General features: G+C 45.3%; 1 protein-coding gene across 3 annotated transcripts in view; it reads right to left on the bottom strand.

Moving 5' to 3' along the window:
• Positions 1-16,645, bottom strand: part of DIXDC1 (DIX domain containing 1) — a 98,412-nt gene that overhangs the window by 38,214 nt on the left and 43,553 nt on the right. The window contains exons 4-8 of one of the 3 annotated variants that reach the window (XM_025356273.1): positions 13,279-13,510; positions 12,549-12,656; positions 6,703-6,815; positions 4,638-4,786; positions 1,371-1,460 (exon numbers count right to left, since the gene is read on the bottom strand). In XM_025356273.1, the coding sequence (XP_025212058.1) occupies positions 1,371-1,460; positions 4,638-4,786; positions 6,703-6,815; positions 12,549-12,656; positions 13,279-13,510 (692 nt within the window). Of the gene's footprint in view, positions 1-1,370; positions 1,461-4,637; positions 4,787-6,702; positions 6,816-9,747; positions 10,588-11,559; positions 12,657-13,278; positions 13,511-16,645 lie in introns of those variants that run through there. The other 2 variants (XM_025356274.1, XM_025356275.1) reach the window with 2 other exon arrangements.

Raw genomic sequence — 16,645 nt, 5'->3', positions numbered from 1 at the left:
AAAAAAAAAAAAAAAAAAAAAAGAAGAGGAAGTATGGGGTGGGGTTTGGGTGCAGGGAAGGGGGTGGGGTAAAGGGAAGAAGAAATGGCAAGAGATGAAGTTGGAGAGAAATATCAGGGCCAGATCATGAAAGGCCAGTGAGGGCAATGGGGAATCAATGAAAAGTTTTATGCAGAAGGGTGACAAAATGAAGTATGTCTTTAAGGCAAATTATTCTTTTTTTTTTTTTTTTTTTGAGACGGAGTCTTGCTCTGTCGCCCAGGCTGGAGTGCGGTGGCCAGATCTCAGCTCACTGCAAGCTCCACCTCCCGGGTTTACGCCATTCTCCTGCCTCAGCCTCCTGAGTAGCTGGGACTACAGGCGCCCGCCACCTCGCCCGGCTAGTTTTTTGTATTTTTTAGTAGAGACAGGGTTTCACCGGCTTAGCCAGGATGGTCTCAATCTCCTGACCTCGTGATCCGCCCGTCTCTGCCTCCCAAAGTGCTGGGATTACAGCCTTGAGCCACCGCGCCTGGCCAAGGCAAATTATTCTTGCTGTTTTACAAAAAATGAATTAGAGGAAGACAGGAGAGGAATCAGGTAAACCAGTTAGAAGGTTGCTAGAATACTGGATGGAGGCTTGATTTTTAAGTGGCTGTGAGAATGGAGAAAACTGGATAAAGAAATTAGAAATGTAAACTGGTAAAACCTGGTGACTGACTGATGTAGAGGAAAAGGATTAAAAGATAATATCCAGATTTCTATTTGGTGCATTTCGGTATCCAAAACAGATATCCAAAAGGACAAGTAGCTTTGGTGGTTGGGCAGAGGACAGAAAAACTTTAATTTAGGACTCACTGAAATTGGGATGCTTATGGGACTTACAAGTGGAGATAATAAGTAGGCAGTTGCATATTGCATACACACATCTAGAACTCCATAGCGAGGGCTGAGCTGGAAATAAATACGTGAGAAGCAAGACGGAAGTGAGTGAAGAACTGGAGGCAGATACTACTGTCCAGGTGAATGTTTAAGACACATGAGGGCCTAGACTGGAATGCTGAGGAACACTAACATTAAAGGCACAAGCAGAAAAAGAGAAGCTTCAAAGAGAACTTGAATGTAAACTCTGTAAGAGTCGGGTCTTAGGTCTGTTTTGTTGCTACCATATCTCCAGCATGTTGAAATAGGGTCTGGCATATAGTCAGCACTCAATAAATATTTTTTTATTAAATGAATGAAGAAGGAAACAATGTTCAAAAATGTAGGAGGAAAACCAGAACTGGTCAAGGAAGACAGCATTTCAAGAAGACATGAACAGCAGTGTCAAATGCTAAACACAAGTCAAATACATACAAATTTAGTGTCCAGTCACAAAAGATGGAGCTCACCAGTTGTTCCTCGGGATTGACACCTGGTTCACAGAAGGCCAAGGGCCTCTCCTGTTCATCTTCAGGTAAGGATCCGTTGAGCAATAAGGCCTAAATAACCGCAAAGGCAGAACGAAACTTAACTCTCCTTCAGATGACTTAGTGCACAGTTGAGCCTGGTAAGCTCACCCCTAGTTAAAATCACAACTCAGCTTCCTCAAGAAATTTCATCGGTAATTTTTGCTCCTTAGATACTTCCCATTGCTCACCCTGGGACTAGTTCCTTTCATCAGGTCCATGCTCTGGCTCTTTCAGCTCTCTGGACACCTGACTGCTCTGCTTCAAGGTGCCTTGGCCCCAGAAGAAAATCTAAAAACCTTTCTTTCAAAAGAGACACAACACATTTCAAACTGGAGCTGCTCAAACTCAATTTTACCAGGGAGAAAATGATCTAAAAGCAGTGTAGAATCATCGCGGCTTAGAAATGAGTATTATAATGAATTATTTGGAATCCATTTGGAGCACTCACTTGGGTTTGTTTGATTTTTGTTTGTTTTACTGATTCTGCATTTTTACTCCCTAAAGCAACCTGTATAGAACAAGAAGGAAAACACATTTGCAGAGAGATGTCCTCATTCATTTCAGCTCCTGACCCAGGAGGTTTTCATTAGAATACAAGTAGGTGGAATGGGGAGGCAGATTTACCATGAAGCTAAGAAAGCTCCAGCTGTAGGACCCCACATACATTGCCTCTCCCAAGGTCCTATACCAAATAATAATATAATAATAATAATTATTATTATTATTATTATTATATTTGGAGACAGAGTCTCACTTTGTCACCCAGGCTGGAGTGCAGTGGCCCAATTTTGGCTCACTGCAATCCAGGGTTCAAGCTATTCTCATGTCTTAGCCTCCCGAGTAGCTGGGATTAGAGGCATGCGCCACCACACCTGGCTAATTTTTGTATTTTTGGTAAAGACAAAGGTTTCGCCATATTGCCCAGGCTGGTCTCAAACCTGTGAGCTTAAGCAATCCACCCGCCTTGGCCTCCCAAAGTGCTGGGATTACAGGCGTGACCCACCATGCCTGGCCTATTCCTAATTATTATATTCATAATTTTGTAATCTTATTCTTCAAGAAGCCCCCCTGCACACACACAAATTATATATTTTAGGACTTGCAAAACTTGGATCTGTCCCTGCAGGTGAGTATCTATCAGATCAGTGAAAGACTGAAACATGTGACCCCATTTTATATCTGAAACAATTCTGTCTTGATTCAAAAGAGATGAGTTACAGAAGCTGTTTCCTATTTCAATAAACAACACAAATTCAGGTGGGTGAGGTGGCTCACACCTGTAATCCTAGAACTTTGGGAGGCTGAGGTGGAAGGATCCCTTGACCGTAGGAGTTTGAGATCAGCCTGGGCAACATAGTGGGACCGTCTCTACAAAAAATTAAAAAATTAGTTGAGCATGATGGCGCATGCATGTGGTCCCAACTACTCAAGAGGCTGAGGTGGGAGAATCACTTGAGCCCAGGAGACCAAGGCTGCAGTGAGCCATGATCATGCCACTGCACTCCAGCCTGGGCAACAGAGCGAGACTCCGTCTCAAAAATAAATAAATAAATAAAATCCAGCCAGTGGCTGATCTGCCAAATGCTAATAATAAAATTTGAGTAAGTCAAATGAATTTGGCTATCTCACGTGTCATGGCAACAGGTACAGACACGTGTCATGGCAACAGGTACAAGAAGCCACAGGTCCGCAGGGAGCTAAGGGAGTTCAACATTATGGAAATATCAACGATAATGGCAAAACTGTTCAAAGGGTTCTAACTAAGGAATACTAATAAGTCAGAAATCTTGGATGTGGCTTAGCATGCAACTTGTTAATCACTGAAAAGAGTTAAGAAGCCCAGTGGATGCTGTGAGCCCTTTTGTATTCTACAATGGAACTGAATTCTCATTGTGATCATGTGGCTGTGAATTAAAACTCTTCTGTTTGCAGGGAATATTAAGATGCTGACTTTCTGCCTGTCAGTTCTCTTCTTTTTCTGTCTAATCTGCCACCAAATTTCTCCCAGACTAAGAAATGCAAACAAACTTTGAGCCAAACTGATGAATATCTATGTTCATATAATGCAAATCATCCTGGGAACAACCTGGTTGGGTATAATCTCGAAGTTCTCCATGACATACTTCCTATGCAAGCAAAACACACACAAAAACATTCCATTAACGTATTCGTTAATGGAGTGGCAGAAAAGAGATCTAAAAGGTCTCATAAGCCAGCCATTTTAAAAATACAGAGCAAATGAAGTTGGGGAATGTTTATGCAGGAAACATTCCTCCCACACTTCTCAGTTCCTGGGGCATACATTATGCAAATTGCTTTACCATAGCACCAATCTCCTTTTTTCTTTAGGAACCCTTTGTGTCCCCACCCTGTTGCAGGCTAGCTGGGAGCACGCCCTCCACCGCCTGCCGGCTGCCAGAGCCACACACATAATGTGGGCTTTGTTTATGTGTCCATAAATATTTGACAATTCAGAAGCACTGCAGTTCCCAGCACAAACAGAAAGGAATATTCCTAGGCAATTCCAGGGTCATCAGCACACTATAAGGACTCCCCCAAACAGAGACAGACACACAAAGACAGGAATGAGGGGGTCACTCAGGGTGGGAACTATGTCAAGTGGGTCAGTCCCTGGGGTAGATTTGCCAAGCTGGCACCTACAGGTATAGGAAAAACTGAAGGGCTTTTGTTGCTCAAAAAAAAACCTCTTCTACCTGACCATTATGCCTTGGCATCCATTTGCACATGTATTAGGAGTGAGCTAAATCCCTTAGCTAAACTCAAATGGAAACCTGGCAGCATTACTGGCTCTTACACTCTTCCTGCTACAGAATTCCTAGAAGAAAATTCCTGACTATTCACAGTGCTATTCTTTGGTGAAAGCTGCAATTGCAGGTCGACAGCCACATACTGCGTAGAAGCCTACCTATGTAGCAGAGCGTCAACAATAAGGACTTGATAGGGATCAGTAATGGCTCCTGGGCTTGCTGAAATCTTAAGCACTCTGCTATGAACAGCAGCCCACAAAGTCCATTTAAAGTACTCAAATATAAGGAATTTTCTGCTCTTTCTGTACTACTCCCTATATCTAAACTCCTCACTCAGTTCTGACCTCCTACAAAACTAAAATCAGTTTATTTTCAATTGATAATAGTGACTTAATAATCAATTGGTATAACAAGGGCAAACTACAAGGGCAAGAGCTACCTGTAGTCCTGATATCATTTTCTTTGCTTCTTCCATTTCTTTTTCTAAATATTCTTGTTGTTCCAACAGCTGTTCTTCCCATGAGGTCTCCAGATAGGTTCCAGGGCTCCCTGGCCGCCAGTCTCGAGATAATGGAGACTCTGTCTCCTCTACAAAATGAAAAGAGGGAAAACAGTTCATGTTGAAGAAAACTGATTTCCGGCAGAAAGCGTTCACAGGGTAGCGTTCACAGGTTCAGGTCACCTGCGTTCTGAACCTGTTCTCACAGCACAGACTGGACTCTCCACCAGGTGGGGTTGTGAGGCATAAAGAATTGGCTATGAGCTCAGGCCTCAGGCTCACTTGGTGCTAGAACAATCTATCCTCTTTTAAAACACTTAGGAAGTAGAAGATTTCCTCCATGGGAGCCTTGGTATGCGCCACACAGACTTTACCCTTGATTCTTAGAACTGGCATTCCAAGAGCCTGATTTTTGCCAGGTACAAAGAGAGGAGCTGTCAGATGCAATGAAAACAAAATCTTACTGGTTACTCTGAAGGTTTAGTGGGGAGACCTCAATTCAATATTCCTTTGACCACTCTGTCATAACTGGACCACTTTCTTTTTTTTTTTTTTTTTTTTTTTTTTTNCAAGACTGTACCTGTATTGTTTTATACTGAACTATTTGGGAGTAGGTTGTATCCAACATGCCTGTTGCTATTTTGTTTGTTTAGTTTTTGTTATTTTTTTTTTGAGAGGGAGTCTGGCTCTGTCGCCCGGGCTGGAGTGCAGTGGCCGGATCTCAGCTCACTGCAAGCTCCGCCTCCCGGGTTCACGCCATTCTCCTGCCTCAGCCTCCCAAGTAGCTGGGACTACAGGCACCCGCCACCACGCCCGGCTAGTTTTTTGTATTTTTTAGTAGAGACGGGGTTTCACCGTGTTAGCCAGGATGGTCTCGATCTCCTGACCTTGTGATCCGCCCGTCTCGGCCTCCCAAAGTGCTGGGATTACAGGCTTGAGCCACCGCGCCCGGCCAGTAACTGGACCACTTTCATACAGAATACTGTGTGAGTCACACAGCAAACAAACCAATAAAAACAAACCTGCACAAACTGTTTAGCATCACGTTTATTTTCCTAGCTTTAAGGTCTCTTTGCTCTGGTTTCCTTGTCTATTTTATACGATCTAATTGTATGTACAGCCATTTAAAATGCATATTCTAGAATTCAGAAAGGCATAAACTCTTTCAGTGAGTTTCTTCATTCATGAGACAAGTATAATAACCCCTCTGGGTTGCCATGAGGATTAAATGAGGTAACTCATGTGCAGAGCCTGCTGGTGCCTGGCCGAGAGGAGCACTCAATAAATGCTCTCCCTCTCTCTCTAAGGCCTCAGGAGTTTTGACTCAGTAACATGACTGACTCTTTGGTACTAATGCCAGGGTTAGACAGGGAGCAGAATACAGAATAATTCAATTACAGTTTTTCTTCTGAGGGCCTCTGTTTCATTACAACTCTTGTGAGTAAATAAAATTCTAAGTCTTGCACTTTGCTTCTTACATGTTTCTCTCTCTATGCAAGAAAAAAAAGAGCAACTGAGACAGAGTATGTAAGTCTAAACAAAGGGAACTGTTTGTGGTCCTTTCTGTAGCTTCATACCAAGCCTGATACAGACCTGCTCTCTACTCTCTGTGTCCTCACAGACACCTCAGCTCATACAATATACTTCTGGTCCCAATTTAAGTTATGTAAGTCCTGCAATTATTTGTGTAAGATAGGAATAATAAAAATGTTTACTTGAGTAAGGCTTTTGACTGCCCCAAAGTCATTTCCTAATTCATAGGCAGCCAGCTGAGAAAGGGCCTGTCTATGCTGCTGCAAGATTTTCGACAGCTAGGACACCAGAAATTACATTCTGCAAGAGGATAACCACATTAATTGACTCAAAGTCATTAGAACCCTCTAGCGCTGACCCTGCACACACTATGGAGATGGGGAAGGCCAGGGAGCTTATTGGTGGTCAGGACCTCTAAATTCTTCAAGCTGGCTGTTCCTTGAACCAACCCAGGCAGGCGTAGAGATAGTACCTGTTCTGGTCTCTATTCCTTCAGAGGGAATAATCACAAAATCTGCCTTCTCTTCTGACTGGGTTATAATGGACTCACTCTTGGCACTGTGGATTGGACTGGGTGAAGTCAGGCTGTGATTGAAGAAAAAGGAAGAAAAATGATTATTATGAGGAGTTGTTCAGAAAGCAGCTTTCATAATTTATTCCTGACAACAGGGACATGTTCTTATTCATCTTACTCCTCCATGGCTAACACAGTACTTGGCCCACAGAAAATAAAATATTTAATGATTAACCTTTTGAATGAATGAAATTAATATTGAATAAAGGAATGACCCAGTCCTATAAAGTCTTTTCCACAACAAGGATGCCTTTAAGCCTAATTCATTGAGAAGAGATTTACCAAAATGATGGGTAATCTAGCATTCAAGTTTTGTTTTGTTTTACCTCCCACCACCTCTGCCATCACCATCCCTGGGCCCACGTTCAAAGACTGATGCCAGTCTGTGTCTAGTAGCTTTTGGAGCTAGAAGGAAATTTTATTTCCAATACACTGATCTCTCACAGATACAGGCACTACCAGCCAAGGTATCACGGCAGATCAGCTCTGAGCTGATTACAAAGGAGGGTACAGGGTGGGGGTGGTTCAAGGGGAAAAGTTGCTGGAGAGCGTACGTTGCCAGGCTGGGCAGAGGAGCAGTTATATATCAATAACTGAGCTAGAGCATGACAAGGGGAAGATAATATGTCAAAAGGGGAAATACCTGCTAGGGATAGTGGAGTAAGGGTTTACTTGCTTTATTCCTATCAAAGAGTTATTTATATTTCTGACACAACACTTTCAAATTGTTCTCAGAATCTTCTCAACAATTCTTAAGGTTTTGTTTTGTTTTATTTTTTTCAGACACGGTCTCACTCTGTTGCCCAAGTTGGAGTGCAGTGGCTCCATCATAACTCATGGCAGCCTCAAGCTCCTGGGCTTGAGCAAATCTGTCTCAGCCTCCCAAGCAGCTAGGACTATAGGTGCACATGATGCCCAGCTAATTTTCAAATTATTTTGTAGAGACAAGGTCTCCCCATGTTACCCAGGCTGGTTTCGAACTCCTGGGCTCAAGTGATCCTCTCTCCTCAGTCTCTGTACTGGTATTACAGGCATGGGCCACCATACCTGGCCCTTAAGTGCTGATATAACTACTAGCCTTGGAAGGAACTATGCAGATTTTCAGGGAAGTGGAATTGTAAATCTCAAAAAAAACAGCAAATCTACAAGACAAGATGGGACTGTGAGGCTGGTGCTTCCATGTGACAGGGAAAACGAGTCTCGAGCCATTTCTCTTTGCACTGCACCTTGAGAACATCAGCAATGAAACAATCTCAGGGGCTGAGGGGTCTCCTGGCCCAGCCCCCTCTCAGGAATTCTTTCCAAATCTATCACCCAGACAACAGTGAAAGTGGCTAGGATTCACTGACCCACTTAATGTGCCCCTGAAGTCTCCCAGGCAAATCCTCACAACCACTATCACGAGTTAACATTTTGTCTTCCTAGAATCCAGTAAAAACAAGAGCCAGGCACGGTGGAGGTAGCCAGGCACTTCAAAAGCGGTGAGGCAGCCTGAGGACTAGTGTCTCATCCTCCTCATTGCCCATATTTTAAGGGCTTTGGTGAGAATGACCTCAACTAGAAATACATTCTCTTCCTTCTTAGAACTACAGAAAACATTTTAAAGCTTTTAAATTGAAATGCCAAATTAAAGAAAGCTGCTTAACCATTATCTATAGATCTATAACCCAAACAGGCAGAAGGGGTAGGGAGTGGCAAGAAGTGATATTCCTAAATAGCAACTGCTTTCTAGAACTTTCTTATTCATCTTTCACTGCTTAGGCAATCTTGACTTCCAGGCCAACATGAATTCGCTGCTTGAAAAGCTCTCATCCAAGGGTACTATGTCATTCACAAGGAGAGTAGATTTGTGCCTGCTCAGGCCTCAGCATTTATCTTCTTAGAGAAATGGGGATCCAAGCATAGAAAGCGGCCTGCAAGAGCTGCTCATCTTTGAGAAACAAGAAAGCAACACTTTCTCATCTGACAAGGTGCTATGGATGGCATGTTCCACCCTCCGCCTTTGCTGGACCACAGCACGTGTGAGACAAAGTCAAGGAGGAGGGTGCAGTGTGAACCCAGGATGCTAGAAAACTGCTTTCCTAAAAGCACAGACGCATGCTCAGCTCCTTCTCCCTCCTAAGAGAGTTATCTCCCATATAAGGGCAGAAGGAGGCGGATGTCTGGATATCCAACCCCGCTGGGGGAGTGGCAGAGCAGCCAAAGGAAAACAACATTTCTCTTTCTTGAATTGAGGCTGCCAATGTGAGGCCACCGAGAGGTGAGACCATGAAACTCGATGGCCAAGTGGAGAGATAAAGGACCTCAGGCAGGAAACTCCCGAGGCACATGTCAGAGCAGGCACCCTGCTGCCTCCCTAAGAAGTACCTCATGGACAAGGAATATGCATTGAATCCTCTGCCCCAGGTCAGAGAAAATATTGTAATGCTAATTAATTATGTATATGACAGGCTCCTCCCTGATTAGCTTAAAAGTTCTATTTTATAAACAAATAATCCCCTATTTAGCATCATAATCCTCTCTGAGGTCAGAGAATGACTGATAGGTCTGGGCTGATACATTTCTTAATTCCCACAGGTCTAACAGCTCTTCTATCTTAATTTACCAGACAAGCAATCCTGCAGCAAAGATACTTCCAAATCCTACTCAAATTAATTTTTTAAACGGATAATAGGCAATAAGGAAGAGTCCTATATCCTCATGAAGTGCCCTCCCCCACCAAAGACCCTGGCAGGGGCTAGGGCTACTCCTCCTGCCCCCATGCTGGCTCCACTTCCTAAGCCCACCCACCGTATTTTATAGTGATAACCCCTGGTCAGCAGTCGATCCTCCCAACATAGTGCTCCCACCACCCCGCCTGTCTCTGGCCAACAGCATCCTCCAGCCCTGCCCCTGCTCCCACCCTGGCCACCCACTTCCAAAGCCAGAGTGGCTTCAGCTCACCATTTGACTTGCGTCCCTCCCATGGTCCCCCTCCTGCCTCGGGCTTCAGCAAGCCTGCGTCCCCAGGTGAAGTGGGAGGCTGAGAGTCACATCGCTCCCAAATTCAGGCATGTCTCCCCGCGCTGGGGCTGGAAAACGCCTCCACGGGAAGGCCAGCTAGCAGAGCTACTGGCCCGGCTCGCGGGAGAAAGTGGGAACGGTGGCGGCGGCGTCTCAGCCCCAGCGACGGGGATGCTCCAGGCTCTGAAGCGCGCTGTCCCGGCCGCTCAGACTGTGCCGCAGCCCGGCCCCGGCGGAAGCTGCCTCCACTCGCAGGCTGCCGGCCCCTGGCCGCTGCATCTTGGCCTCCGCGGACGCTCGGCGCCGGGCATCCCCCCTGGTGGGGGCATCTCAACCCATCTCCCACTGGGAGGGAGGCTCCCGGCAGCGCAGGCTGCGCCTCGAGTCCCCAGCGGCGATCCCGCTCCGCGCCACCTTCCGGATCCCTTCCTGCCCCTCCCTCTGCTCCCTCCCCGGGCTGTCACAAGCGGCGAGGCAGCCGGGCTCCGACCCAAGCCAGCTCCACTGGCCAACCGACCGACCGCTCTGGACCGAGGTTGAGGGTGCGGGCCAGGGGCGGGGCTGGGCGGGGTTGGGGTGGGGGTGGGGGCGTCGACAAGGGATTGGGGGATGCAAGGAGGGGAGACTGGGAGGCTCAGGATAGGCAGGGTAAGAGCCGCGTATTGGCAGAATCAAGAGGAGGGCTCTGGTGGTCTGCCCCGCACCGAAAACCTTGCCTTCTCCACTCTGAGTCCTCCCTTCGTGGACCAGGGGTCGCTTGGACAGGTCAGGCCCGCGTGGGGCTCTGGCCGCTCCTCGGGGTGGAGACTCCGACACTCCCCAGGAAAATTCGCTGAGCACCCATCCCCTCCCACCTTCCCCTCTAGCGTTTGGTGTGTTCTTTTTAACCAAGTAAGGATCATTTTGCTTGGCTACAGTGAGAGGCTGGTATGCGGTTTTCGGTTTTCGGAGCAACAGGCTGGCAGGGCTTCCCCAGGGCGTCTCCGGAGGAGCAGTGGCAGGGGATGAGACACCCAGGGGCTATCCTTCCTTCTGAGCCACTCCCGTCCTGAGCAAGCCACATCTGGGGGCTCCTGAGCTCTTCATGGGTCACAGAGCCACTAAGTGGGCTCCCTGGGAGGCGAGGGCTCAGAATGTGCAGGAACCTGCTGGGTCCCAGATAGCCACAAGAAGCCCTCTCCTTCCCTGGGGACTCACTGAGGAAAAGGCAGCTACTAAGCCAGCATGCCAAAGAGCTGGATGAGGGGTCGGCATTAGAAGAAAATGTCAAAATCGAATAGTGAAAAACAGGGTAAAGCAAACAATTCTCCTCTGGCCCCTCTCCTAGAAAACTGTCACCATTAGCTCACTGCAGCCTGATAGCCAGTGGGCCACTCATTCACACAGTCTCACAGTCTCACAGCCCTCCCCTCAGTCCTCCTGCCTTGGAGGAGAAAGCAGGTGCTCTCAGGAAGAAATCCACTCTTCCTCCTATCCCCCAACTCTAGCAGGCACTATCAGGCTTAGAAGAGTGAAAGGCCTGCTGACGTGCAGGAAGCAATAGATCTCATCATACAACAAAAACATCCTGTAATTCTGCTCCAGGTGATAACCTAAGCAGCAAGCAAGGAAGAAATGATTTAGAGTCTCATTAAAAGCACACCTGCTGCTTACTGGGCACGGGGCTTCCTTTTGGGGTGATGAAGATGTCTTCTGAGTGGACAGAGATGATGGTCGCACCACATTATGAAGATACTAAGTGCCACTGAATTGTACACTTTATAATGTTTAATGGTTAATTTTATGTTAGGTGAATTTTATAAATAAAAAAGAGCCCACCTATTAAATGTAAAAGGCAAAAAGTTAGCAGTATATTAAAATACTAAAAAGAGTTCCATATGACCTCAATAAATTAGGAAATGGTATATCAAAATAGGATGGAATTTTATGAGAAAAAAAGAGAAGAAAGAAAACAAAGACACATAACATACATACAAGAAAAAGAACAAGTAGCCCTAAATAAAGCAGATTACACAGGGTCGGGATAGGAAAGAAAAGGTCATTAGAGCATAAATTATGATTCAGCAACAAAATGAAGTTAGTTAAAATATGATCTGGGGAGTGTTTATAGGAGCATGATTTACATAAGCCAGGAAAGTAATCTTTTTCTGCCACTGATAAGGTTCTTATTAGGGTACTGTATCCTGTTTTGGTCTCTGTACTTGGCTCTAAGGAATACAGACAACTTTTAGCTAGAGTCGCAAACATCATTAGCTTGCTCAAATGCATACTAATCAGCCACAGTTCCTGTAGAGGAAAGCTGGAAACATTCTAATGCTCTCAGACAACTCTGCTCAATTTCTATGAGCTTTACACAGACTTTTCAGGCCATACCTTAAGAGTTACACTTAGGCTCGAGGACAGCGCAATGGAACTAGCTATCATAAACACTGGCACCTGATACGCAAATGTCAGAACCTGGACTGGGCCCTGACAGGTTCCAGCCACGCCCTCATGTGGTCACAGTTAAGCACTGGCACTGGGACTGCACAGATTCCATTTGTGGGAAATAAAGCAGCACCCGACCCTACCTTCCTACCCTCCTACCAGCACAAACCCACAAAGCACTGCTAAGGGGTATGCCTTTAAAGCCAAACATAAACTGAGGAGAGAAAAAGGGCTTAGATGCCTTTTTGCTTGTTGTGTTGTTACTTGAAGCTGAGAACTCCGAGAATCCCCCAGAATTCAGAGGCCACAGTTACCTGGAGCAGCTGGATTCAGACGGGGACCTTTGTTGCCCTTCATACTGCTGCACTAGGGCCCGCACGCTCCAGTATGGATTCTCAATTTCCTCATCCATGCTGCTGTTCCTAAAGTCAAAGGACACCAGCAAAGGGAGGGTGTCAGTCCTTCGGATCAGATCAACTCAACGAGTACAGATAGACTGCCACTCTGCAAGCAGTATAATAGATGAGTAAGACAAATCCCCTGCCTCAGAGACACTTGGTACCTAGCAGGGAAGGCAGACACAAAAACAAGTAATTCACCAATCTCTGCAACACCTCAGGGTCCTGCTCTCTCTTAGCAGATACACAACCCGCAAAGCATTTCCTGCCATGACTTCCCAGGACAACCTGACCTTTGGGTACATTCCAGGGTAGAGCTTCCCCTAGATGAACTGGAACACTGCTCCCACAGACCTCCCGGTGCAGAAACACACTTGCCAAAGGTGTATATTTAAATTTTGGGCACCAGAGCAAAAACTTACACATAAGATTCCTTAACTTTCTGTTAAATGCAAAATAAAAATAAACATCTCAGAAGAAAAGGCTTTTTTTCTTTTGAGAGTGCCCTCCCCTACCTCCCCACTCCATGTTCTTTTCTGCAATCTGGGGCTGTTTGGGTGACATTTCTATCTACTGTACTGTATCATCTAACAGAAGAAATATCAGAGAGAGGGATCAGTTCCCATCCCCAGATTTCTACCGTTACCTCTGTCTGTATCGAAAGACATCCCGTCCTGATCGGGACATGTCATGACACACATCGGCCAGAGCAGCAGCTGCTCCCTGGGCCACAGCAGTGGCACAATGTGGTCGGTGACTTTGTAAAGGGGCTCTGGAGTCCCGTCCTTGGTTCACCGTCCTGCTAGAGCCAGGTTTGAAATGAGCTGCCAAGGCAAGGACCAGCCTCATGATAGACTTCAGGTTTCCGTCCACAATATCTGAAGGACAAAACAGACCAAGAGGTCCTAAGAGGGAGGCAAAAGCTGAGGACTTAGGCATTTAATATGTATTGCTAGTGATACAGGTAAGCAATGCAGTCAGAGTCTCAGTCCTAACAAAGCTCTGGGCAACAAGGGAGACAGAATATATAACAGCAATGACAATAAAGTAAGGTCACGTGTTTTGATAAGAGAAGTACAGGAATCTTTGGGAGGTCAGAGTAGAGACATCTTATCCAGACGACTCAGAGAAGGATTCCTAGAGGAAGTGGGTTCTAAACTGAGACTTGATTGATGAAGAGTAGCACTTTAGTTAGATAAGAGAAAGACGAAGAGTATTCCAGGAAGAGGGAACAGCAGGTGTGAAGGTCTTGAAGTGGGAGACAGCATGATATGTTAGAGCTACGCCATCCAGTATGGGAACCATTAGCCACCTGTGGCTATCTCGGCTCACTGCAACCTCCGCCTCCCAGGTTCAAGCGATTCTCCTGCCTCAGACTCCTGAGTAGCTGGGACTACAGGCGCCTGCCACCACGCCCAGCTAATTTGTTGTATTTTTAGTAGAGACAGGGTTTCACCATGTTGGCCAGGCTGGTCTTGAACTCCTGACCTCAGGTGATCCGCCTGCCTCAGTCCCCCAAAGTGCTGGGATTACAGGCGTGAGCCACTGCGCCCGGCCCACCAGTTTCCTTTTTTATAATGTGGCTATTAGAAACTTTTTTTTTTTTTTTGAGACAAAGTCTCACTCTATCACCCAGGCGGGAATGCAATGGCACTATCTTGGCTCACTGCAACCTCTGCCTCCTGGGTTCAAGTGATTCTCCTGCCTCAGCCTCCCAAGTAGCTGGGATTACAGGAGCCCACCACCACGCCCAGCTAATGTTTGTATTTTTAGTAGAGATGGGGGTTTCACCATGTTGGCCACGCTGGTCTCGAACTCCTGACCTCAAGTGATCAGGAGTGTGATCAGGGATGGGGAGGCCTAGCCTCCCAAAGTGCTGGGATTATAGGTGTGAGCCACTGCGCCCAGCCTGCTATCAGAAACTCTTAAGTTACCTATGTGACTTGCATTCTATTTCTGTGACACAGCACTGTGGTGGAGGAAGTGAAAGAAGTTCAGCATAGCCAGAGCCCAGAATGCGGGGGAAGACAGGGAAAGCTGAGGCAGCAGGGGGGTGAATTGGGGGGTGAATCAGAAGGGGGATCACACAGGGCATGGGAGGCCACAGGAAGGACTCTGGATTTTATCCTAAGGGTCCTCAGATACAGAGGAGTGGCATGAGTATATATACTCTTGGAAAGATCATTCTGACTGCAGTGTGGAGAGCAGATGAGAAGGGGACAAAAATCAATGCCGCGGGACTAACTCAGACTGTTACACTTCTCCAGGTAAATGACAATGATGTCCTAAATGGCAGTGTTCCCTCAAAATAGCTAACTTTAATGGGCCAGATCCCCAAGCCCACTCCACATGGGAACCAGATCAGAGGTATCATGAACTCTAAATTTTGCCCTAGAAATAAAAGAGGAATGTAGGCAGAAAACAGTGTGGTAAGTCTGGTGAAAGTCAATGTAAGGAAATGGGTAAAATTTTATTTTATTTTTTAGCTTTGTATCCTTTAAATATACAAGCCTTGGAAAAGGATTATTTGTGTTTGTTTTTTTCTTTTTCACCTTTTGTTTTAGAAGCAGGTGGTACACATGCAGCTTTGTTACAAAGGTATATTGTGTAATGCTGAGGTCTACGGTACGACTGAACTCATCATCCAGATAGTGAGCACAGTACCCAACAGGTAGTTTGCAGCCCTTCCCCCACTCCCTCTCTCCCTCCTCTAGTAGTCCCCAGTTTCTACTGTTCCCATCTCTTGTCCCAATGTGCACCCAATGTTTAGTTCCCAATTATAAGTAAGAACATATGGTGTTTGGTTTGCTGGTTCTGCATTAGTTTGCTTAGGATAATGGCCTCCAGCTGCATCCATGTTGCAGCAAAGGACATGATTTTATTTTTTTATGGCTGCCTAGTATCCTATGGTATATATATATACCACATTTTCTTTATCCACTTAACTGCTGATGGGCACCTGAGTTGATTCCATGTTTTTGCTATTGTGAATGGTGCTGCAATGAACCTACAGGTGCATGTGTCCTTTTGGTAGAGTGATTTATTTTCCTTTGTGGATATACCCAGTAATGGGATTGCTGTAGTTCTTGGAGAAATCTCCAAACTATTTTCCACAGTGGCTGGACAAAGTTACATTCCCACCAACAATATATGTGCCCCTTTTCTCTACAGCCTCACCAACATCTGTCATTTTTTGACTTTTTAACAAAAGCCATCCTGACTGGTGTGAGATAGTATCTCATTGTGGTTTTGATATGCATTTATCTGATTAGTGCTGATGAGCTTTTCTTCATGTTTGTTGGCCACTTGTACATCTTCTTTTGAGAAGTATCTGTATAGAAGTATCTGTATATGCCCTTTGTCCACTTTTTAATGGGTTATTTGTTTTTGTTTATTGATTTAAGTTCCCTATAGATTCTAGATATTAGACCTTTGTCAGATTCATAGTTTGTGAATATTTCCTCCCATTCTATAGGCTATCTGCTTACTCCCTTGATAGTTTATCTTGCTATGTAGAGGCTCTTTAGTTTAATTAGATCCCAATTGTCAATGTTTATGTTGCAATTGCTTTGAGGACTTAGTCATAAATTCTTTGCCAATGCCAATATCAAGAAGGGTTATTTCCTAGGTTTCTTCTAGGATTTTTACAGTTCAACATCTTCCATTTAAGTCTTTATTCCATCTTGAGTTAATTTTTGTACATGGTGATAGGGATCTAGTTTCATTCTTCTGCATATGGCTAGCCAGTTATCCCAGCACCATTTATTGAATAGGGATTCTTTTCCTCATTGCTTATTTTTGTTGAGTTTGTCAAAGATCACATGGTTGTAGGTGTGGAACTTTATTTCTGGGTTCTCTAGTCTGTTCCATTGGTCTACGTGTCTGTTTTTATACCAGTACCATATTGTTTTGGTTACCATAGTCTTGTAGTATAGTTTGAAGTCAGGTAATGTGATACCCTAGGGGCTTTGTAGCTTTGTTCTTTTTTTTTTTTTTTTTTTTTTTTTTTTGAG

Source organism: Theropithecus gelada, chromosome 14 (genome assembly GCF_003255815.1).
Source record: "Theropithecus gelada isolate Dixy chromosome 14, Tgel_1.0, whole genome shotgun sequence".
NCBI classification, from domain to species: Eukaryota; Metazoa; Chordata; class Mammalia; order Primates; family Cercopithecidae; genus Theropithecus; species Theropithecus gelada.
This window is presented reverse-complemented; position numbering and strand designations above follow the sequence as displayed.